The following is a 25,885-nucleotide window of genomic DNA, read 5'->3' on the forward strand; positions in this document are numbered from 1 at the left end:
GCAACCCTGGGAGATGCTGCAATTGCCAGACTGCATATGAGTTTGCCCATGAGCACAAACTGCATGCCAGTCCCACAGCACTGAGCACTTTTTGAGAAACACTATATGGCTGCTATATCCTGTAAGATCCCCAGCATAGCTGGGCACAGGTTCGCTGTACTCATGACAGTCAGTACCATATATATGGGACCACCTTTTACCCAGGAGGGACCATCACTGGCGGGGACCCATGCACAGTCAACACTTGCTCTCATATTCTGCATTAGCTTTCCCAGGAAATGTCCCAAGGGATAGCACTATTGGGCTGCCTTTTTTACAAGTTGATAATGGCACACTGACCCCTAAGCATCCCTGTGACACGGTTACCATTCACCTCCATTGTATCATTTGTGCATGGCCATCAAATATGGGTGGTGCACAAAACCGTGATCAGGCTCATGGCCTTTATTTATTTATATTTCTCAAAAATGGACATACATTATTGTAACACGGCTTGAGATTCTTGCAGTGAAACAGTATTATTGTTGTTGTTGTTGTTTTGTCTGAGAAGTTCTGATTGTAGTGACAATTGATTTAAAATAACTGAGGGTAAACAAAATTATCTGAAATTGAAGAGTATGTTTCTAAAGTAGCATAGTGTTGTTGTTTTTAATTGGAAAGGTAATTACAGCAGGAGACTGTCCACCAAGACTATGCTAAAAGTTTAATCCAGATTTTAATCTTTTGGTTTCAATATAAACATCATATCTGAGACTCAAAACCTGAATTTATTTTAAACAAAGTCATATGTAGGATTCCAGTATGTGAGCAAGGACTGACGAACAAACTGTTTACATAGACTTTGACAGCTGATAAAGAGAATTTGTTCAGTGTTTAAAATTTAACCAGCTGCATTACATCTCATGATTTTCATAAACTCTAATTGTAGTTCAGCTGATTTATTTTATGCATTTTATATATTCTTTTTTCCCCTCTTTTACAGTGTTTACACTTCCAGATCTTTCAGAGCAGTTTTCACCACCTGAAAATGCCCCTCCCCTCCTTGCCAAGTTAGTGGAAACCATTGAAAGAAAAGGTATGCAGATAACGAATGGTGCTTGAATATTAATTTACTGTGTGCCGAGGGATTCAAATACCACCTTTTGAGAGTCACATTTTGAATTTAAACAGTATTTGTGAATGTCAGGAGCCATGTCAGGTAATGTCATGTGTCGTCTTATACAATTCTTATGTACTTGCATAATGATGTCAGAATTGCATCCAAAGTTCATGAGTTTCCTTAAAATAAACCCAAATCTATTAATTTTCAAACAAATTGAGTTCAGACTTCCCTTGTATGCACATGCTGTTTGAACAGTGGCTACTTGGTTATGAACATAGTCATTAAGCTTGTACAGTTTGCCACCTCCACAAATGTCTACAGAGCTATCTTGCTCATTTTAACCTTAATAACTTGGAGAGCATTATTTTCTTATGTCCCTGCCTACCCTTCAGTTCATCAGTGATAGGCCCATTCACAGTAGTCAAAACCTCCAAACTTCTTGTATGTGTTCCATGTGACGGCTCTAGGAGGCTTCTTCTGTCTGTATATTTTAGTTCAAAACAAAAGAAGTAACATGTCTCCCCCCACCCCGAACAAAACAAGCAGGCAAGCAAGCAACGTGTCTGCCTAATAAAGGAAATTTGGGGTTTTCTGTCCATCTGATTGCTTCACATTGTCAGCCTCCCTTTTCTTTACAAGGCTGTTCTTGTAGTGAGTTCCTCCATTGGCTTTGAAGTTAAGACTGGACTGTCCATTGGTGAAGGTTGAAAGACCAAGGGTGAGGGGGATTGTAATCCCTAAATGCTGTTCTTGCTGTGACAGCTGGCTTCTTTTAAATAGAGCCAGTGTTAAACGTCAGCAACATCAAACACTTCCTATGGAAAGGAAGTAGCACCTGTATCTAACATGGCTGTTTCAAAATGTACAGATAGTACTGTTATCAGTATGCCAAAATTCTATATTAATGAAACATTACCTGACTTTTACCTGCTTTTACATTAGAGAAGGCATTAACCTCCAACATGTACTTAGTTTTCTCTGTCTCCAGGTACACTGTTCAGAAAAGGGCGCAGCATAAAACATGTGTAGGTACAACTATCCAGAAATTTTAGGCCCAGTTGTTTCTGAGGGAAAAGTCAATGAAGAGTGGCAGTGGATGCTGTTTCATATAGCAAGGAAATCTTGAAAATCAAACTTGAGTCCGTTAGTTCCTTCTTTTCAACTGAAAGCCAAACTACATGTGATGTAGGAGATTTGTGGTCAGATCTTTCTTACTATTTTTTAAAACCAAAAATTAAAATCAGCTGCAGGGGTGTCAAAATTGAATCAGAACAGCAGTATTAGGGGAGGTAGTGTACATGCCCACCCCTCAGCTTATTTTTTAATGGGTGAAGCATACCATGGACTGATTGAGTAACACAGGAAAACAACTATACAGAGTAAACAAACAAACAGAATTGGTAAAGATCATCAAAAGAAGAAAGTTTCAATACCTTGGTCATATTATCTGAGGTGAAAAATACACCATACTCCAACTTGTTATACAAGGGGAAATGGAAGGAAAAATATCAATAGGAAGAGGACAAACATCACAGTTAAAGAATCTGAGGGAATGGTTCAGCTGTACTTCTGTACAACTATTCAGAGCAGCAGTGTCAAAAACAAAAATAGCTGTAATGATAGCTAAACTCCAAGAGGAGATGGCACCTTAAGAAGAAGGGTGAAGCATTGCATGAAGGGTTAACCACCTCCCACCCATCCCCAGAAAAGTTACACTATACCAGTCCCCCCACAAGCTGCTTTTAAGGTTGTTGGGCATATGTTCTTTCCAGTCAGGAGATCTGATCACAGATCTCCCAGTTCACGTTTGGCTTGGCCTGGATGTAGACTTCTCAAAGTCAAGATTCTGAGTAGCATGATGTCTAGTGTTGCTCATCCAGTAAGTTTGTAAATACACATGACAGCTATACCCTGTATGGGGCTACTGTTGCACGTGAGTGATTGAAGATAGATTCACACAAGTACACGCTACCTCTTACTACACAGTAGCATCTGGTTGGAATCTAAAATGCAAAAACCCACAGGAGATGTTTGGGTCCATAAAACCAATCTGTTCTGTTTTTAAGGTCTGGAATGTTCAACGTTGTATAGGTCACAAGGGTCAAACAGCACTGGTGAATTAAGACAAATTACTGAGTGTGGTAGGTACAACTATTTTTCTTCCAAATAAACAGATTGAGTTATAAGCTGATAGATTTCAGTGTAATTTGCTTCCAAGTGACTATGCTTAATATATTTATTATGCACTTTATTTCATATGTGTGATATATTAATGTTAAAATGAAACCATAAACATTGAGGATAGTATATATTTAATTAGTATTTGTTAGTATTCTAATTCATTTACAGTATTAGAAGGAATTAGGCATTCTGGAAGTACCTTGGACAATGTCAGCTTTAAAGAAATGTGATTGGCTGAATAACTGAGGATGCAAGATATAACTTGTGTATGATCCCCTGCATAGTTTGAGAATATTCAAAGAACAAATCTTTGTTTGTATATGACAACTTATGTATAACAGCTGAAATCCAAAGAACTCCCTAAGGGCTTGGGCATGCCCAGTCATGTCAACTTTAAAAAACAACAGCACTTAAAACAGCAGACATTGGGCCCTTTCACAAACTTCCTTTGAAGTCTCCTTTCAAAGGTGGTTTTCTATGTTGCATGGGGAGTTGTTCCAGAAACACAAGTCCAGAATACCCCATTGGGCATGTAGAACTAGTTGAGTGGTTCTTTGGATCCTGATCAATAGGTGTGCAACCATATCATGTTGGTTAATTTCCGTAGTGAAACTGAAATTCCATAGATCCAAATAACTTTCTAGTAATTTGTTTCAACTGAACAAAAGGGATGGTGAAAACAGTGCAGTGAGGTTGCCTTTAAATAGAGTTTTTGAGACAGACAGTGCAATCCTATACTCTGGGAGAAGAGTGCTGCTGCTATGCCAATAGAATAGCTGCCGTATCTGCCAGTGGAACAACTGCTGGATCCAATGCATGTTCAGCCCAGGAGGGGAGAGGGAAAATCATGCAAATAATAATTAAAAAAAAACTGCAGAAAAATAAAATTGGAAATACTGCCAGTTCCCACCAGTTAGGAACTGTACTATTCCACATGCAGAGAGAGCCAATTCATTACAACAGGAGCATGCCCCCAGCACACACCCCTGCATCGCACCACACACACAGTGATACCATAGTGCCTCCGCTCTGTCAGCCCCAGTGGCTTGGGCAGCAAGAAGCCCAATACCTCCAGGCCCCAGGCATCCTTGCAGCCAAGGGTTTGAATCCCCTTATACTCCTCCTGTCTTAAACTTGGGGCCTGGTCCAGCCAGGGTCACATTAACCAAATTAGCTGGACCTGGCCCCAAGTTTAAGATACCTCCCAACCACCATTTTGGAGCACAACACACAAAGGGGAGGCAGGAGGGGACACATAACATAGCACCGTGGGCAGGTGGTCTGCACAGAGCATACAGAACTGTGGCAAAATCCATGCCTTATTTAACACTATCCAGGGCAGAGTTGATCCTGAAAAGGAAATGCATATGTGGCATTGCCAGTCAATCACCCAAGCAGGGTTTCTGTGCCTTGGCTTAAGAGACAACAGGGGTAGTGTCCCTTATGACTCTAGCTCCATGATACAAATACCTTCACCAGTTGCATAGCTGTCTGTTATGGAGGCTGCAAGGGTACAGTAGCCTGCATGGAGTAAGTAGGTGAATACCCCCAAAGAGGTGTTCCTGGTCACTGCTGCTGTTCATGGAGGGGCCTCCCTCATGGTCAGCACAAAATCAATTGGTGGGTGGGAGATTCTGTACCTGCGGCAGAGAAGCCCATGGAGGGCAAGGGGAGGGAGAGAGTAATGAACAGTAGTTGACAGCTGGAGTACACAATCCCTGAACCTGTATGCACCATAGGTGTCTGTGAGGAGATGAGATTGAAGAAGTGAAGGAGTACAAGAGTAGTACTACATGGATGGTCAGTCAGTGCTTATGTATCAACCTTCCATCCCCATGGTGGGAGGGGAGACTTCACTTACTCTGTGAGTATACTTCTTCATCCCCCTTGGGGGTTGAGGTGAAGCACTGTGTGTACAGTTGGTTCTGCTCCATGCATCCAGGCTATGGTCCTGCAAAGCAAAAGCATTTATATGCATTTGACCAGCAGTGGAAATAATTGGAATGGAACATCTGGCCTTTGCCAACAAAGAGCTTACCTGTGTGTGAGGGTGCCTCCTGTGTGTGTGGGGCACTGACCTCTGCTGTGGTGGGAAGGGGAAAGTGTTAGAGTAATACAGCTGAGATGACACACTTCAGTTTTATTTATATTTATGTCGGTCTGTGACTGTAATAAATCCTTGAGTTGAGGCAAGACCCAGCATTCACATATAGCAAAGGGGATGAGAGGGGACATGGGAGACAGGTGCAGCAGTTCTACATTATGGCAGGTGTTTTCCTTGCTTACCCATGTGGGGTGCTCTGTCCTGGCACCCTCAGTTGTTGGAATGGAGTTTGGATTTGGGTGTTGGATATTTGTGTCTAGAGTCCCAAGGTGAGGTACCTGTTAGGGTTCTAGGCAGAGAAGTGTTAGCAATGTGCTCCTATTCCCATGTGTATTGTAAGGCCAGGCTGTTCTTGCAAAGCGCTTCCTTTTTGTGCAGTGTGTCCTTTTCCTATAGTTTCCCATCACCTTGTGAGCTCTTAGTGTGCATGACATGGGGCCAGAGAGGTATAGATACCCCCATGCCATGCAAGCTGTCATCTGAGTTGTAGTCTCCCTGTATGGAATTTATACACTGGTTGGTGGTGTGCTGTAATTGGATGATGATATATATCCTATACTGTGTTGTGGCGATGTGGAAGGGGCAGTCGTCCACATAAGGGTGGCTATTTTTTAAAACCCTCCCCCTTCTCATTTGAAGTTTGAATGGGAGGGAGATTTCCTGGGGCTGGTATAGTTTCAACAAGGGTATGGCTATGAACCAAAGAGCTATAGGATTTGGCATAAATGTGCTCCTCTGTGTTGCCCATGCCCCACCCATGACTGTGCCCCATTTTGGCTCTTGTGCCAGCATATTTTTGCTGGTGGAAGAACTCCACCAGCGGAGTGTTCCACTGACATATCTAGTGGTGGTTCACCAGCATAGAAGGCCTTCTCTCGAATCCTATATCCTCAGCCAGTGGACCTTCAGTATAGGATTGAACCCATTTGTTTTGATGAGGCAGACTGTAAATAATTTTTTGGCAGTTTTATTTCACGTTTCTGTGTGATTGGGTTCCTCATATGTAAGGAAAATGACAAACACATTCCACAACCCTGTGTTTGATTTTAAGCCAGTTTAGTCAATGGTACTAATGAAGCTTAAGACTTGGTATTCCTACTGAACTGGATTGCTGATTCAACTGAAACGTTTAATACTTTACAACTGGCTTTTAAGTATTTAAACTCTTGAAATTTCCGTTGTTGCGGGGTGCATTATTACTATTATTTTAATATGACAAAAATGGATTATTAACTGTTCCTGGTACAGAATTCTGATTAATGTAATTTCAAAATAAAATTATTTTTAAAGTAACAAAATGATACCCTTATTTATTTTAAAATGCATACTTTTTAAAATAACAGCCTAAAGATATTTTGAGGTTGTATTGTTTATTGATTAGATTTTCCTTAAATAAAATAAGGAAGTGCAAATATATTTGTAAACTTAAAAGTATATCTATTCAGTAATTATATTCTGCATGCACAGATTACATGCACAGATGTGCCTGTAATACATACTTGAAATTTTAGAGATCTAAAAGTCACTGATTTCAGCGCCAATAGTATTCTTCATTTTTTTCACACTGGCCCTAGCCTTCGTTGTAGTGCTTTACTGCACTACTGTTTACACAAAATATTAGTATGTAAAACATAGCTCAGTTAAAAATACCTTGGATTCTTAGAAGGCCTATAATAGTCTACTCATATTGCCACATGAAATAGAGGTAAGCATATATTCAAAGTAATATTTAAAGTATGTGAGATCTGTTCCCATTGTGCTATGCCTTATGTAGGTTTTGCAGTCCTTCATTGCCAGTCTGCAAATGATCATGTTCTGTCAGAACTTTCAGCTGGTATCATCACCTGACGTATTACTATCTCCTCCTCTCTTTCCCCCTGCAGTTCCCCATGCCTTCTCATCATATCCTCCAGAGAGTTCCCCAGACCTCCAGAGCAAATTTGGAGGGTGCACAGGGAGCTCCAAGGGGGACAGGGATGAATGATTCAAGAGTGATTCAACCCTCTGCATGTAAACTTGCTATTAGAAGAGTAGTGGTATGCAGTTGTCAACAGATCTTATATTAAGAAGCTGACTGTGTACAATATATTAAGTCTTTTAGTTGTATGCTGATGTGAAATTTATTTTATGTGAAGATCTCCTTAACTTTTTAGATATATGCCAATGATCTGCATTCCTAAGGGGAGTGAGTGAGAAGCACACAGCCAGGCAACAGAAGGTCCAACAGCTCACCTGAAGGCCAGCTGCTATATCTGGCTCTCATTCTCTGCCTTTAGATAGTATAATAAGATTACAGTCCTAGGGTGAAGGGAGGATATGCTACCCATAACGCCATGTCGCCAAGAGGGTAGTAACAGCCAAAATGTTGTGTGCTTTGTATTATTTTATGTAAGCCACCTTAGGGATTCTTCTGGATCAAAAGGCAGGATAGAAATCAAATTAATGAATAAATAGAAGTCCATATTGGGGGAGGGAGGACTATGAATATTTCATTATAAAATTAAATTGAGGTGTAAGCTTTGTATCTGTTTTGTATGAAGTAAGAATACAGAGGAAACAACTGAATTGTTCAAAAGGCAAAACATGATGGGTTCTCTCTCTCACTCTCTCTCGCTCTCTTAGATATTTCTACAGTGGATTTTGATGCCATTGATCTGCAGATTTTATCAGATGCTTTGAAGAGGTACTTTCTTGACTTGCCAAACCCAGTCATTCCAGCATCTGTTTACAATGAAATGATTTCCATAGCACAAGGTATGTATCCAAAAGTTTTCCTCTGTACAGAATCGGGTATCTTAGAATCCTTACCCTTGGCAGTGCCAGGGATTTGATTCTATTTCCAGTGTGGTTAGGATATGGAAAGCTTAATATGCCAAAAGGAAGAACCTTACAAAAGACTCATATGTATTATTTGAACATTGCACAAACACCAGACCTCTATCCTTTACATCAGCTTCTTACAATTATACCCATAGTGGGGATCATCTGCAGCCACTCCTGGTTCCCTGGCATGTGTGCTTGAAAGTGTGTATGTGCAATGTGCTCACCTTACATTTTTACATTATATTTAAATATTTTACTGGTACATCTTTAAAACTTAATGTACAGAACGGATCTTTTTGTTAAGAACTCTGTGTCTTGGTGAGTACGATTTTTGTACAAACACAGGTTAACAAATCAAGGATTTGGCTGTATGCAGAAAGAGCTAATTGTTAACCTTTTATCAGTACTTGCAAGGTAAATGTATTAGAGTAGACAAGGTTCTGAAGTCTGTTGGCAATTATGGGATACCATGAGGTAAATACCTACAGATAAGGCTCGTCTCTTTTAATAGTGAATTCAGGCAGTGGGACTCAACCTTTTCAGTGGCAGGCTTCATATTCAGTTGCAAATTCTAGGGACAGGATATTATTGCTGGTATAACCTTCAAAGTTAGAACAGCACCTCTGAGTCTTATCTGCTTCATCTCAGAATTACCCAATCATGTGTAATACTAAACAGAAGGCAGACCTCTACCAGCACACACTGAACATTCTGTGGTTTTTACCAAATGATACTTCTGTTTCACTTTGACTCTTGTTTAGTTGATCCGTTTTCCCATCCACACTTAAAGTTTTCACGTTTCAAAGAAGAAAAAGGAACTTGGGTTTTAGTGTAGGAATTAATGTCTTCCTACAGAATTGATACTTTTCAGGGTAGCTTTTTAAAACAATTGTTGAATGATACCAAGCTCATTGGGAGACATTTATTTCTTTGCAGAAGTCCAGAACTCAGAGGAATATGCTCAAGTGCTGAAGAGGCTCATCAGATCGCCTAATATACCTCAACAGTATTGGCTCACACTCCAATATCTGCTCAAACATTTCTCCAGACTTTGTCAGACCTCTACCAAAAACCTTTTGAATGCAAGATCCCTAGCTGAAATTTTCAGCCTTCTGCTATTCAGGACCCCAGTAGCAAGGTAAGATGTACACACATGTATCCAGTAACTATACAGAATATTTAATTCGTTCAGCATACATTTTATTGTTTTAATATATGGTAAATATTTTTACAGCTCTGACAGTACTGAACACCACATAAAAATCCTGGAAGTATTAATTACAAGTGAATGGAATGAGAGACAACCTGCACCAGGTAAGAAAATCTGTATTTTGGAAACATTTTGTAATAAATTATACAATTTTGTTTTGGAGCCAACAAATGTTGCATTTTACGTTCCTTGTTAACAACATAGGAACTGCATGTTAAAGTAAAAAATACACATTTGTTTTTCAGAATGAGTTTTTGCCAGTGGCATTTTTCTTACCCTTTCAGTGATTCTTTTTGAAGTGAAAGTTTGATGAAGCAAAATATTCTTGACTTCTCTTATTGTCGACCAGTTAGTGAGCAGTGTATACAGCTGAAAAACCAAGCCTGTTGAAGCGCATTTGCCTTAGAACGTTAGCAACAAGTGCATCTCGGCAGAAGGTTTTTAGTGGTTTAGTATGCTATTGCCACAAGCCATGCTGATAATAAAATCTTGCCCCAAGTTAGCAAGATTTGCTAACTTAGGGAACGTAGGATTCTGCACAGAAATCTGTGCTGGTATGCAAAGATTGTACCTTCTTGTTTGCCTGGTTTTGTGATGAAGCACCAAAATAGGAGTGAGGGAAACTCCGGTGTGAACCTATCCAAAGTTAAGATAAAATCAAGGGCAAAGCCTGTATTAGCTATTGCCCCCCCCCACACACACACACACAAATATTGTTCTGTTTGTGATGTGGCTTTAAATTAATTGTCTTGCATATATTTCAGAATCTATACTTATTAGTGAGACAGAAAAACCGTTCCTGTTCCATCCAAATAGCTTGTTTCTCTTACTTGAACAGTTGTGTCTGTGACTCACCTGACCAAGAGAGAAGACAGTGGCTGTATGGACAGACCTCACTCAGCAACAGATTTATAAATCCTAGCTGAGCATTCTGGGCTACAATCATTAATTTATGGGTTGTGGTCCTTGAAGCATTCCTCAAGCTAAATAACACGAAGTAATACCACAAAATATATATTTAATGCTGAAACAGTATTAGAAAATAACAAAACTTTGCAATGCTGAAACAAACGAAACACATTACTTCATACATTCTGTGTCTAGGATAACTAGAAGCATAATAGAAAGCATAGGATAACTAGAAGCATAATAGAAATAGTGCTAGCATATTTCTTAGTAAAATTAGGGCACAATCGTATGCAGATAGGCGGCCGCCTCCGACTTCAGAGGCAACTGCCTATCCAGTGTAGGGCAGGAGAAGCATGGAGGGGATCATTCCTCTGCGCTCCTCCTGCCCTGCATTTTTGGCTAGACAGCTGTGTAGCCATGGGAGGGCTGAGCAGGGGAGGAGGCTGCCACAGGACACATTGGATGTGTCGTACAGGCATTTCCACACACCCCAGAACGCCCCCGGCATGCCCCATTTTGGCCACTCCGCACTCCTCTTGCGAGCACGGGGCTTTTCTGTGCTGCCTGTGAGGCAGCGTGGAAGTGGGGAAAGGTCAGTTCTGGGAAAAACAGATATCCTGTGGCCATCTAGCCTCTGACTAGCAGACATAGGGTTACTCCCTTAAAGTTCTGTTCCTCTCAACAAAGCAATCGTTAAGATCTTATAGTTACCTATCCGGCAGGCATAGTTGGCAGAATTTAGTAAGCATGTTTGGTAGGCTTCCTATTCTCCCAAGAACTGTCTGGTCAACCATATTAAAATCGTATTATTTATTTCATTCTACCTAACAATAGCTTTAGTTCCTTTATCTTAAGCACACATCTAATCACCTTCATGTTTTGGACTCAGTCATAGCTTTTACTCATAACCTTAAGCTGTGTTATGGAGTCATATAGCTCCATAATGCAGCCAGGCTTACAGCTAACTTCAGAAGCACCTTTGTGAAGCATCTTCTCATGAGGTAATGAGCTTTTTACTACCAAGAATTAATCAACCCACCTGCGGCAAGCTTCTTTGTCCCGGTTCCAATAACACATTTTTACACTTAAAGCTAGCTTATAGCATATATTCTGTACTTACAGATAGCACACATACAGATTATAATGAATAACACTTCTATGAAATACAATAAATTCTTATCAACAGTACACATTGCATTCATACTTTGTGACATTCGCAGTAGAATAAGCCCTGGTGGACACACACAGCTGATATGGAGTAGTAGGTAGTAGTGTGGGCTGGATTGAAATCTCATGTCTGTGTTGAACTTACTAGGTAGGCCATAAGCAAGCTACTATTCTCTACCCTTCCCCATCGGATAGATGGGGTTAGTAATTGTATATACTAATAGTGATCTTAATTCTCTGAGCACCAGTCCTTATGTAGCCAAAATGACACCACCCACGCACAAGACAGAGATATCAGCAGACTCGAGGAAACCCTGAGGTGTGTAGAAGTGCAAAAATATTTAGAAAGAAAACCCTTAGTGGGAGAAAAAACCAAACATCCCTATGAGGGCTGAGCATGTTCAGTAGGCAACAGCGAATTGATGCCGGGGTGAAGTCGGAGATCTTAATGGAATAGAATGGCTGGAATTCTGTACAAAGATCGCTTCACTTGTTCTTACCATTACTTACATGCTTAAAATTGTAGGTGACTTAGGGAATATGTACTATTACAGCAAAAGTTCCACATAAGATAAAATAGATATCCTTCAAAACAAACACAGTATAGGAAAGAACATCCTACATCCAAATACATTCAACTCAAAATGAATAAACTCCAGAAGAAGATGCACCATTTCATACCCATATTCTTGTCTGAATTTTCTGGGCAGCAAACACATATCAACTTTGTGTGTTATGGACTTCTCATTTATCTGATAAGAGAGCTTTCTTCAGAAGCAGGATGTTAAGTCATGCACAGATGACTTTGGTGCTTGACTGATTTTTAGAGAATAGCATTTTGAAGACTGCATGGTATTCACTGTTGGGGATGATGATAGCAGTCTACATTGCAGAGGTGTTATAGGATTTACTGAGATAATATACGTGATGTAGAACTGCAACATTAATTGGCAACATTAGAAACCATTTGATCAGCTAGAAAGGTGCTCTGGGTTAGACAACCCATTTTTAAAGTTAACTATTTTTAATATATGTAATTATAAAAGCTGCAGCTGCCAAATGCCAGCCTAGAAGAAATATGCCTCCTTTGCCCATCAGCAGCATGGAATGACTCTTCTAAAATGGTGCCTGCCATGTTGTCTACATGCATATACTTTTCTACAAACTATTGTTTATGCAGATTAGTTAGGTGTCACCCATAATGTGAGGTGCTTTGAACATTTGAATTATGCTAGCTAAATAAGTATCACAAACTAAATGATAAGGTCACAGATATGATATGCCAAAATGAAGAAACTGGACACTGGGTAGCAGTTCTGGCACTTATTCAGAGCTCCGTGTATTTAGTGCCTTTCCCATTGTTTTCCATGAGCATCAGAATGTCGTATTGTCTTTAGTGAGGGTTGGAGTCCTTGTTGCGTGGAATGTGATGTGCACATTAACTTACTTTTAATACACTTGTTGCACAGCTTTCCTGTGCACTTTTCATTTCTACAAATATGAGATATATGTTTGCAGTCTGTTGCAGAGTTATGCACAATAAAGAAACATAGGAAGCTGCCTTATACCATTCATCTATCTAGCTTGGTATTGTCTACACTGACTGGCAGCGGCTCTCCAGGGTTTCAGGCCGAAGTCTTCTCCAACCCTGGAGATGTAAGGATTGAACCTGGGACCCTCTGCATGCAAAGCAGGTGCTCTGCCTCTGAGCTACAATTCTTCCCACAATATAGCAATGGCAGGAGTCGGAATTGCCAGAAAAAATAAGTAGGCATGAATGAGGTTGGTTCTACCAAGATGCTGAATACTTTCTCAGTCTGCTGTAATCTTTAAGTCTTGACAGCTCTTCCTAAGAGGAGGGAGGCTCTAGAGAGCCCACTTTCTTATATACAATTCAACCCAGCCTGGGATTTTTGGCTTGCCACTGAAATAGGTATCTCTTGTCAAATCTGAAAGTGGGAAACGTCATACTTTAATACATATCAGATCAGGGACAAGAACATATGAATGCTGTTGAAGGGAGCGCCTTCTGCCTTACCAACCTGCCCAGTCACTGAGGTCATCGGAGGGCATGTTCCTGGTGGTTCCACATGGACCTATGGCTCGACTGGAATCCACCAGGAGAAGATCCTTCAGGGTGGCAGCCCCCTTCTTTGGAATTCCCTCCCCTGGAGGTCAGGCAGGCACCAACACTGTGCTATTTCCGACACCTCCTGAAAACAGCAGTGTACCAGGAGGCATTCCTTAATTGATCAGTCATGGTTCCTGGTATTGGTATTCTGTTTTTAAAAATAACATAATTTTAATATGGTATTCTAATCTTTTTATCCTTTTACAGTTTTATCTCTTGTGCTCACCACTCCAGAATCTGTTCTAGATGTGGAGCGGTATACAAATATTGTAAATAAATAAATAAATTTGAATGAAGCTTATCTTTCTTTTTATACACAAACGTTCTATCTACTCTTGAAAGCCCTTTGGATATTTAAGAGTAGCCAAAAATAGCTTACTTTTTTTCTAAGTTGAAGTAAAGATACTTTTAGGCTTCAATCCTATGCATACTTAGCTGGGACCAAACTCCATTGAACACAGGGGGGCTGATTTAACTTGCATAGGATTAACTATGCATGTTAACATGCATAGTTAATCCAATGCATATTAACTTAACATTCATAGGAGTAAACATGCATATGATTACTCTGTCATGATCAGTAGCATGATTGAGAGACTTGAGATTTTAAAATAGGTAGGATATAACTGATGCTTGCTGCATGTCAAATGAATTTGGCAGAGCAGTAAATAGAACAGGATGCTATAGTGATTGTATAACATGATATGTATTATGTTAGAGAATTTCAAGTACGCTATTAATTGATAATACATTTAAGCTGTGCCTTTATAGATTTCAGTATAAACATTCATCAGAAGTCTCCAGTGATTAGAGGAAATTAATGAGCGAGTGATTATGGAAAGCATAATTTCTTCTCCCCTCCCCTTTACTCTTAACTTTAAGCCAGTTTACATTATAATGTTTGTCCAGCAGAGGGCTCCCCTTCTAAGCTAATAATAACCAAGGCTCATATATTTTTTAACAAATAAAATACCACCCAAATTTTGTCAAAACTTATTTCTGAAACAGAGACTTCAGTCATTTCTTTGGTTTAAACTGTGCATATAACAACATAGGCAATCGCTACAGTTGGATGTGTTATATGGACTCCATTCAGTTTGTACCATTAGGGATTTTGTGGATTCAGTCTCTTTCAAGCACCATCTACCAATTATCAAAACCAAAACATGCAAGAGGTGGCGAAATCCTGATTTTGATAACATTTTACAAATTAGAGAATAAAGTCAGCTGAAGGCATAAGGCACAATCTACCCTCTCTCCTGCTTCCTACATGCAGAGCTATGCACAGATGATTGGATTCCCCGAATGGCTCTTCCCTCCCACATATGCAGAGCTGTATACGTGCACTGCTGCCTATAGGGGAAGGGCTAACTTGCGGCCAAGTTAAATATCAGCTGCAGCTGTAAGTGTGGACATTGACTCCTGATAAAATCCCTGCATTCCAAGCCAGGTAGTAGATGGAAATGAACTCTTCCTTGAATCATTAAAGCTGTAGCAAGAAATGAACCCAACAAATACCTGTATAATAGCAATTTCTGTGATTAAATGCAGATTTTCATTATGACACTTAAACTGCATTGAAGTGGAAGTTATAAATGTGTTCCCAGTTACTTTTCTGTTCCCTGTTAAAGAACTGGAAGCTGATTTCCTGAGTGGCTGTCCAGCCTTAAGCCAGTATGTAGCTAAAGGCAAAAAGATATGAAATGTGTGCAGAGTTACATCTCCCCAAAGCTTTGTTTCTTCAGGACTTCAGGACTTTTCTTTTAATGCAACTTGCTTACTGCTTGATCCCAGGTTAGCGAGTATGTGCTTAGGATAGAGAATACCAGGTACTGCACAAGCAGTGTCACAAGAGATATCAAAGTATGGTTATAAGCAGGTACAGCAAGAAAACAGGTTGAGGTTCAAGGGTATGTATTTTTTTAACCCCAGAAATCTGGTAAGATGCCTGTTCACTGTCAAAACTTTCTAAGTCCTTTATGCATGCCTGAGTGTAATAAACCAAATCAAATACCGTTGCTGCTTTCAGACAACTTTCCATACAAATATGAGAAGTTGTTCCATTTGTGGCTGTAGTGAAAGTAGGGAGGAAAGAGGAGAGCAAACCTGCAGCATGGGGTGGAACCAGGTCACAACTTTTATTGAATCTGCAGGTATACAAGCAGTTCGGCTAGAGGGCAGGGACCCAAGCACCATAGCTGTAACATCCAGGAGAATGATTGAAGGCAGCGTTCATGCAGGTTGATGACTGCTACCCTTAGGCATCAAGCCCTGGAGGGATTCTATTAACCCTAGCCAATCTCAGGAATATTTTGGGCACATGTAGCCCCCCACCTCCAAAACCTCTTAAATAGGCTACATTAAAGGTTTACAGGAGTCACTGTCCCAGCTCCTGTCCTTTGAAATATTCTGGGAGCAGACCAGTGCAGTTTTGCCTCCAGTTCACTCCCCCTCCCCATGTCTTCACCCTCAAGCCAGCACCATGGAGTCACATCAGCAAGGGGAGGAATTCTCCCTAGAGTGTGAATGCAGCTGACTAGAATGGTTCCTGCAGCCTGAGTCCTGGTGCCAGATGCACCATCCTCCAGTACCTCCTATGACCACCCTCACCCATGCCAGACTCAATAGCATCCCAGTTGAAAGCCAAGAGCAGTGCATCCAAAGAATAGAATATATTATTTTTTAAAAAAAATTCAGAAGCACAAACAGTATACTGCTATGTGCTGAACTACTCTGTATGTGCGTTATTTGGCTGGTCCCTAGGGGAGGTCCCTAGAAGTTTCTTTTTTCCTTGAGTATGTTGTCAGAACATAAGAGGATTTGGTTATCTTTACCCCTTTTCTCCCTTCAATGAAGGCTTGCAGGTTTATTCTTCTCATTTATATAATTCTTGAGAAGGTTAGTAATCGAATAGAAGGATTGCTATGAGACTTCTCTCTTCTTTCTTTCACCCCATCTGCACACCTACCTCATCAGATGCAGCAAAATTGATGTGATCAAATCAGTTCATGTCAGAATTCTTGCCTTGCACAGTGCTGATGATTGCACTTGACTAAAATAATGCTTGTGCTTAAGGCTGGAATCCTGTGCACACTTACTAGAGAGTAAGCTCCATTAGAGACAGTGGGACTTGCTTCTGAGTAAGTGTGCACAGGATTGTGCTGTATATCATTTGAAAGCTCTGTGGTAATCAGTGTATCAAGCTGAAGCTATCAGGCATCTGGGGAAGGGTTGGACTTTTAAGTTGATTTTAATTTGACTCAGCAGTGGAGGACTTCATTTTATGGGTCTTCAAACAACACCTGTCGTTGTGGTCTGGTGAAAGTGTGTAGAAGGTGGTGCAGTGAATGCTAACAAGCGTCTTCTGCGCTCATGGGCTCTCAGAGGCACAGAACTTTACAAGGAAGGCTTTCATTCTATCCCTCCCCCACTCCGAACTAGCTCAGCCACTTCCTGTATTTGGCTGCTCATAATGCTTTTCTTGACAGTCATCTACTTCAATACTGCATGCAGCAGCCAGCTATAGAGACTATTTTAAGGCCACTTACAATGGTCTTCTCATTTACTTGGCTAAAATGAGACTGGCTGGTCTTGCATTGGCCACTTGTTAGCCGATGACAACTCTGACTTTGACTCTGGCTCCCCTCCCCCACCTGAAATCCCTTGCTCAGCAAATATTTGAACCTGCCCAAGTTAATCATGAAACTGAGATCTTTATCTCGGAGAGACGTGCAAGCTACAGAGGACTTCTTAAAAAAAAACCCTGCTGAAATCAGTGATGAAATAGAAATGAGCAGATAGTCTCCCCGAGCACAGAACTTGATTCTCTCCAAAGGTAAAAGGACTTAGAGTTCTTGAATTCTGCACACTGCAACTTTTTCTTCTGGATTAATGGAGCCAGAAGAATAGGCTATATTTTTGAAGATACTTCTTCCTGGTTGTTTCAGGAAAGCTTTCAGAGATCCAAGGATAGTCTGTTCTTGGTTTTTAATTAATTTATTTTTTAATTCTGTGGAACTGTGCAGTGACCACCGACAATCTGGAATTTTCAGATTGTCAGATACAGTTCTTAAAAGGGTGACGGCGTGCCATGCACAGTATACAAAGTAAGTGACTCTTGATTTGACTATTTTTATATATAAGAATATATAGAATATTTTTAATGTTAAAAATACAGGCATTTGTGTAGGCAGTACATGTGTGTATCTATATATATATATGCACACATATACATACACTCGCATATATACATGCACATACATTTGCTATGATATATGTTCTAGTAGAACTGATTAGCAAGTAAAGCATTCATAGTTAAAAATGTGATTGAGTGAAAGTTGATACCTGTTCAGTGTATGCTAGACCAGTGGAAAATCACCTGTTCGTCAGTATCTCACCTGTTCTGGTTTGCCACATGGTGTCACAGCAAGCTAAACTAGTTTGAGTTAAGCAGTAACCTGATCATGCAAGAGTGACTATCCAGAATTTAGCCAGTAGTAAAACCTTTGTGAGAGAGTGCTGTTCTCCCATCCTCCCCAATTTTTCTGTTGAAAGCTCTTTGAAGAAAACGCAAGTAAAAATTGCAGTAATGGCCTCATCGGACTACAGCAGCTAGCTATGTGTGCTTTGTGTCTTTCATAGCCTAATTTAAGCAACATACCTTGGCAACACAGCTATTTGGATAGCAGGTGGGCTAAACCCTCAAGTTCAGTGTTTGGACTTGTGTCTGGGACTGCCTGAAGTGTCCTGTTACGCGAGGCGAATGGAAGGAATCTCTGGAACATGCCCACCTAAATGGATAGGGGTGGGAGGCCACTTCAGGATGGGTTTTCGCATGGCTGTTGCAGGGCAACGAGTGTGTGCCTGTTCTGGCTATTGTTGGTGCTTGTAACCACGTCTTTATGTGTTAGAATTGTCCGGAAGGATAAAAATGGTCAAGAGGTTATTCATATGCACAGTGCTTGGAAGACGTAATTTAACATTTATTCATGGCTTTCTGCAATATACATCCCATATTTGAGTGGCAACAGTGGTATTAATGAGTTAAATACTTCCATGTCTGGCTTTCTTTTGCAGTAATAAATATGTAAAATATTTAGAATTCATCTGCATGATAAGTTCTATAATAAGTAGGATTTTTTTTCTGTGGTGGGTGAGCAAGAAATGACCTTTAAAAAAAAAGAAGCTTTTTTAGTTCACTTTTGTTGAGACAGTCTGAAGGAGGAGACTTGAGAATATCAAGTCTAATACAGAGAAGACTGCCGAAGAATTCCTGCTCTTTAGGAATTGCCAAAATGGCAAATGCCCTGATCAGAACAGGTCAAGAGAAGCAGCGTGAATCAAGTTTACTGAAATATCCCTTAGCATTTTGCCAAGCATTTAATGGTTGAGAAATTTATTTTAATTTAAAAGAAGTTGTTTGGTTTTTACTCATTGCAGCACAAACCCATCGTGGTTATTTATCTTAATAAGGCTAAATTGGGATTTAAAACAAGGAAGCTGGATTTCAAACCGACATACTTTGTGAATGATTAGATCATTGTGTTTGTCAGCCATAGTGAAAAAAGGATATCCCGGGGACATTTTATTAGTAGAAGGCATTATCACTGTTTTAAACATTCAGAACACAAAACTGTGCAAAACAGGCACTTTATACTATAGTTGAAGCTTGCAGACTTCCGTTTTCCCCACATCTTTCTTCAGAAAGCATCGCAATAGATTCAACATTTACATAAAGGGATCACAGTCAGGAACCCTCTACTAGATAGTAGAATAATGTGACGGAGAAGTGATCCAGCTCTCTGTAGACCAAGAAATCTACTGTATTGAAAGAAAATGCTTCCTGCTGCAGCGTTTCAGCCTTTTGTCAACCTGCCAGCAGTGGAATGTACCAAGCAGCAGACAGAAAAGATTAAGGGGGTGGGGAAAAATCAGTGTAAATTGAGAACATGTTCAGTCTTTTTTTAAAATAAAATCAGGTGCCGTTCATAAGTGTCTATTCTTTCTGAAATGACAATTGTTATAAGATTAACAATGAATAACAAAAATGATGAAACAGGAGTGGTCCAGTGACATTATTTTTAACATGATTGGCTGGAGATTATGATGTAATAGGTTACAGTGCAGCCCCTTATAGGTTTTAAAATGAATTCCAAGACACCATTACAAAGAGATCCTGACTGTTTCCTTATAACTGAGCTTTCTTGCTGAAACTCATACAAATGTACAACACTGTCTGGAACATGGAAGAACTGGATATAGACTATCCTAGGACAGATATAAATTGTGGCACGGACTTAATGTTTTACATAGAAATGGACCCACCAGGTAATACTGCAGCATTATTGTTGAATACTAGCATATTCTGAATGTTACAATAGCTGTGGTTAGAGCTGAATCAGATGTTCAGGATTAACCTACTTCGTTGTTGAATTAAATTGTGTTTAGTGCATGGGAAAAGGAATCAGAAAGGCATTTTGCACAAAATTATTTTGGCTTGCTTAATGAAACTGTGATTGTCATGTGATTTCTGTTTTAGTTTCTTCTCTCACCTGTAGGTCTGTTTTTTATACAGTAAAGACAATCCTGTTTTCTGTATCATAACAAATACAAAATGCTGTAAAAAGCTGGTTTTCTTGCTGTCATTTTAAATAATTGGACATTGTTATGATTGTTAGATCTGACCATTTTTACTTGCAATCATTTAGTGTACAGTACTGAACAACAAAAATTGGAAGAGCAGTAGTCTGCATTAAACCTCTGAAAATAAAACATTCTTTTTTATTTACATCTTTTATACGTGCATTGGTGTACATGAGCAGGATTGAATTTACGATGGAACTGAAAAGCTTGTTTAATTTTTGATTTTTAAAAAATCAGTTTCCGGTGTTGTCCCCCTTAGCTAGTAAGCCAGGAATGCTGCAGTATCTTCTCTGGCACCTACTGGTTACGTATGCAGCTTTGACATTGAGCAAAAGGGATGTGATTTTTTAATCAGTCTTGCCATTTGGAACAGTTTTATCCTATAGAATGCTAAGATTAACTCCAGGAATATTTGGGTTAGATAGGTTCCTTAAAGTGTTTTATGGCAGATCATTATACAAAATGCAAAAGATCAGAGAAACCCGGTTCTTTCCCTAAAACATACAGCAGTGCTGTGGATTTGCTGATTTGTTCTTACCCGCAGCAGCACTGAAGCTCGAAAGCAAAAATAATTCCTTCTGGATGATTAAATGGAGTGCGGAGGGAGCAGAGAAGAGTATGACATAATTTTATCACATAAAATGATATAAGGAAGTTAATACCAGGGATGGGAAATGGGGCAGAGAGAAACTTCAGTTTGTATCTTTTGAAGTCCAAATTGCAATTTTTTCTAGACAGAATGGGGGAGGAGCAATTCTCCTTTGCTGGGAGCATAAGATTTTGAGGTAACTGAGGCTGTAATTTTATGCCAGGGAAAGCCATATTGAACACAGTGGGCTTACTTTCTAATTCCTTAGCAAGATTTGCTTGCTAAGGAATGGATTTTGTTTAGTGCTTGAATGGAAGGGGAGGTGGAAAAGTTTCAAAAATGCTGTTGATAAAAAAATTAAAATTACTATTTCTTAATAGATTTAAATTGATAATAGTATAATTAATATTTTTAGAACTTATGCTGCTTGCTATGTACAGGTAGGCTAAAGATTTTTTTCCCTTTCATTTGCAGCACTGCCTCCTAAGCCTCCAAAGCCTAATACTGTAACAAATAACGGTATGAATAACAACATGTCTCTGCAAGATGCTGAATGGTACTGGGGAGATATCTCAAGGTAAGGGCAAGAGGATGCCTTGGTAATTACATATACATGTTCTTAGCATATAGTCTATTTAAAACAAAACATTTGTAGCATAAGGCTTAGTTTGTACAGTTAAAGCTTTAAAAACTGTGACAATTAGCTAGAAATACAAAATAAAACACAGATACTCTAAACATTTCTCTGTTAATATACTACAGTTGCAAAGATTGTTTTGCAAACATATCAACTATACCAGCATATACTTTTGAACATCTAAAATGCTTGATCTTAGAAGACTAAAAAGTGCAATACATCTCTATCATTTTTAAGCTTTGTGTGTATAGGGGAGAAAGTAGGCTGCCACCAAATTCTTCCTTCTTTGAACAAATGGGAAAAGAGCTATTCCATTAGAATAACATGGAATAGTCATACGATAGTTATAACTATGTACTGGATAAAATATGTAAATAAAAGAGTTCATATGAAGATTCTAAATACTTGCTCTGTGAAGAATAAAAAGGAGGATAGGAGAAATTATGTTCCTAGTAAAAGGGTTAGTGTTTTTAGAAGTATGATGCTAAATTGGATGTTGTTTTTGGTTCATCACAGGGAAGAAGTCAATGAGAAGCTTCGTGACACTGCTGATGGTACATTCCTGGTACGAGATGCTTCCACCAAAATGCATGGGGACTATACACTTACACTAAGGTAAAGACAATTGAATCAGATTATTTATTGAAGTATTCTTTACATGACTAAATTTAAGAAAAGGTTTTGGCATAAATATGGTGACTCTTTTTTCCAAATTTAATTTACAGGAAGGGGGGAAATAATAAATTAATCAAAATATTTCACCGAGATGGGAAATACGGCTTTTCGGATCCATTAACATTCAATTCTGTGGTTGAACTAATAAACCACTACCGGAATGAGTCTTTAGCTCAATATAATCCAAAACTGGATGTTAAATTGCTCTACCCAGTATCCAAGTACCAACAGGTAAAAAATTGTTCTCTCCCCTCCTCTCCCCCTCCCCGCCCTTCTACTTGAATACAGAAACACTTTAAAGGTGTAATCCTATGCATGTTTAAACAGAAAAAAAGTCCTACAACTCCCAGCATTCCCCAGGCAGCATGGCTGGCTTGGGAATGCTGGGAGTTGTAGGACTTTTTTCTATCTAAACATGCATAGGATTGTACCCTTAGATTATTTTCTGGCGCAGTGCCCTTAAATCACTCTGTGAGGTATATGAACTAAAGGCCTTTAAAAACATTGTTACTGTGGAAGGATAATTTAAATGATGAACATAATTGTTACTAGAAAATAACTGGTCTTAACTTCATCAGATGCAACAGTAGGCTCTGGCCTTCAAGGAGAAGCGTGTGCTGCAATAAACCTATTCATCTACATTGCCACAGGATGCCGCATTTGTTTTTGCTACTACAGAACTAACACAGCTGCTCTCCTGGAATGTGCATTATTATCCAAATAACCTTCTTGCTGATCATTATGAGTTCTTTATTTTTATAATACTGCAAGTTCCAGGAGGAACTGCGTTAATCTGTAGTAGCAAAACCAAAAGAAGGATCCTATGGCTAATCTCACCATACATTTTTTTTCTTGTAGGCAAGAAACTACAGTTGCATTTGATTAACACATAAGCTCATTCCACCATAAAATGTGTGTTATGCACCTGCTTTTGGAAGCAGTATTATAAGCAAAGTACTCAGTCATGTGCTGAATCCATTCTTCTTGCTGTAGGAAGACTAACACATGGATGTTAACCCCTTCACAAATGACAACCCTTAACTAATTACTGTTTTATGAAATACATTAATACTGTAAGAAGCTGTGTCTTCATTGGACGTTATTTCCATGTATTTGTGCTCCCAGGATCAAGTGGTTAAAGAGGATAGCATTGAAGCAGTAGGAAAGAAATTACATGAATATAATATCCAGTTCCAAGAGAAGAATAGAGAGTACGACAGACTCTATGAAGACTACACAAGAACATCTCAGGTGAGCAGTGTCCATAAGCCCAATCTTTAACACCCCCTACCACAGCAGGGGCCATTTACTTCAATCAGGCTCATGCCAGCCATGTCTTGAGGTTAAGGGCACAATCCCATGCATGTTTAGACAGAAAAAAGGCCAACAGCTTCCAGCGTGGCTGGGAATGCTGGGAGTTGTAGGACTTTTTTCTGTCTAAACATGTAGGATTGCGCCCTACATCTTCTTGATATTTCAGAAACTTTAATGCAAACTGCTGTGATGGGCTTTGAGTTCACATTTAGAAAGAACAAAAAGTGTATGTTTAAATAGCTGATCAGATTTGGAATTACTTTTTCACTTTTAAACCATCAGTGTAATTCAGTGATATGAGAGCAGGTCTGACACTCCATATGCTGAAAACCCATTTGCTTGGAAAGTGTTTTGTTCTTCAGTCTCATCTGGGTGCGCTAGCACAATAATTAAGTACTAACTTTCAAAATAAAAAAGATGTGCTCTTTGTACAGGACAGCAAGAAGTTAACGTTATCCATATTAAACTGTGATTTGGCAGGGACTAAAAATACCAGGCTGGTGGAACTGCTTTATAGATATCGGAGGAATCTTTTACTTGTAGAGGGTTTCAAGGGTGTATCTAGGTACAGGATTTTGAGCCAAATGGGGAGTGGATAAAGACATTTCAGAGGGTGAATTTGCATATGCATTTTAAAAAAGAACTGCTTTATAGATATCGGAGGAATCTTTTACTTGTAGAGGGTTTCAAGGGTGTATCTAGAAGGTACAGGATTTTGAGCCAAATGGGGAGTGGATAAAGACATTTCAGAGGGTGAATTTGCATATGCATTTTAAAAATCTTGATTCTGGGTTGTAGCAGTGTTAACTGCTTTGTGCCTGCTCACACAGCTCTGTTGTGATTTTACTACACCTGGTTTATGCTTAATGTTTAGTTTGTGGTAAGATTGGCTACTCTATACTTTCTTTCAGTCATTAAAAGAATGAATATGAAGGAAGCTGGTTTTGATAAGGATGTTCTAGTCTACTATGTCTGATCAGATAGAAGTACGTTGTTTGCAGTTGTCTCAGCTCTGTAATGTTAGTACTCCTCATGTGCTTCTACTTAACCAATTCATCCTCCAACAGTAACTGGACTGGATTTAATGCTGGGGAAGTCATTTTATGGTACTTTCAGCAATAAACCAGTAGGGAAGTGTTTGAGGGAAATCGGCTAAACTAAAACTGTAAGAAAGCTAACCAATTACTCAGATGAATTTAATATTGGAATGACACGTACATACAATTAAAAGTAATGTAAATGCTGAGCATATATTGCATATACATATCCATACGATTCATTCCCTTTCCTGTAAATCTGCATAAATGCAGTAAATGGTAGAATTACTACTTCAGGCCCCAGTAAGACATGCCCCATAGGATTTTTTTTTTACTTTTTCTCTTCAAACATCTGACTTCCGTAGCATATCACAGACTACTTTTGAATGTCCCAAAAAATTTCAAAAGTGGTTAGTCATGGGGAGGGGTAGCGGCGGCAGCTGTTCAGGAAACAGCAGTCCGTTGCTCAGGCAAAGAAGAGGTGTAGCTCATGGGCAGAGTACATGCTTTGCAGGGGTGTAGCTCAGTGGTACAGTACATGTGAAAGGTTCCAGGTTCAATCCCCAGCATTTCCAGTTAGGGCTGGGAAAAGCTGTTGTTTGAAACCCTGGAGAGCCCTTGTAGGTAATACTGAGATAGATAAAGGAGAGGCCTGATTCGATATATGGCATCTTTCTTTCTTCCACAGCCAAAGTTGATATTGCATGCATCAGAAAGATGCACCGGCTGCTTTACTGGTATTTTTAAAAAGCATCCTCTCACAAATGTGCTTCAGATGGAGACTAGCCAATACTTTTTAGAGTTGTACTAAAGTTGCAACTTTTCTCCCCTCCAGGAAATCCAAATGAAAAGAACTGCTATTGAAGCATTTAATGAAACCATAAAAATATTCGAAGAACAGTGCCAAACACAGGAAAGATACAGCAAAGAATATATTGAAAAGTTCAAACGGGAAGGAAATGAGAAAGAAATACAAAGGTTGGTAGTGTTGCTTCACATTTTTATATTTTAAAATACAAAAGTTTTCCTTAGAAACTGCAGTGCTGAACAGTGACTAACTCCAACCAGAATCTAACATGCCAAATTATTTTCTCTAGAATTATGCACAACTATGAAAAGCTCAAATCTCGAATCAGTGAAATTGTGGACAGTCGGCATAGACTAGAAGAGGATTTAAAGAAGCAAGCTGCTGAATACAGGGAAATTGACAAACGCATGAACAGCATTAAACCAGACCTCATACAGCTCAGAAAGACTAGAGATCAGTACTTGATGTAAGTAGCAGTGAATTTTGCCAGACTTTAAGTGTACTTCTTCTGTAGAGTCCAATTTTTATGAATATTACCATGACTAACCATGACTTC

General features: G+C 39.4%; 1 protein-coding gene across 2 annotated transcripts in view; it reads left to right on the plus strand.

The window, feature by feature from the left end:
* Positions 1–25,885, plus strand: part of PIK3R1 (phosphoinositide-3-kinase regulatory subunit 1) — an 80,144-nt gene that overhangs the window by 46,901 nt on the left and 7,358 nt on the right. The window contains exons 3-13 of one of the 2 annotated variants that reach the window (XM_084833344.1): positions 983–1,075; positions 3,169–3,243; positions 8,010–8,141; positions 9,147–9,348; positions 9,445–9,524; positions 21,333–21,435; positions 22,012–22,110; positions 22,221–22,401; positions 23,296–23,421; positions 25,357–25,499; positions 25,619–25,795. In XM_084833344.1, the coding sequence (XP_084689470.1) occupies positions 983–1,075; positions 3,169–3,243; positions 8,010–8,141; positions 9,147–9,348; positions 9,445–9,524; positions 21,333–21,435; positions 22,012–22,110; positions 22,221–22,401; positions 23,296–23,421; positions 25,357–25,499; positions 25,619–25,795 (1,411 nt within the window). The remainder of the gene's footprint in view (positions 1–982; positions 1,076–3,168; positions 3,244–8,009; positions 8,142–9,146; positions 9,349–9,444; positions 9,525–21,332; positions 21,436–22,011; positions 22,111–22,220; positions 22,402–23,295; positions 23,422–25,356; positions 25,500–25,618; positions 25,796–25,885) is intronic. The other variant, XM_084833345.1, reaches the window with a different exon arrangement.

This window comes from Heloderma suspectum, chromosome 2, assembly GCF_057233095.1.
Source record: "Heloderma suspectum isolate Gila_16-S chromosome 2, 16-S_ref, whole genome shotgun sequence".
Classification (NCBI taxonomy): domain Eukaryota; kingdom Metazoa; phylum Chordata; class Lepidosauria; order Squamata; family Helodermatidae; genus Heloderma; species Heloderma suspectum.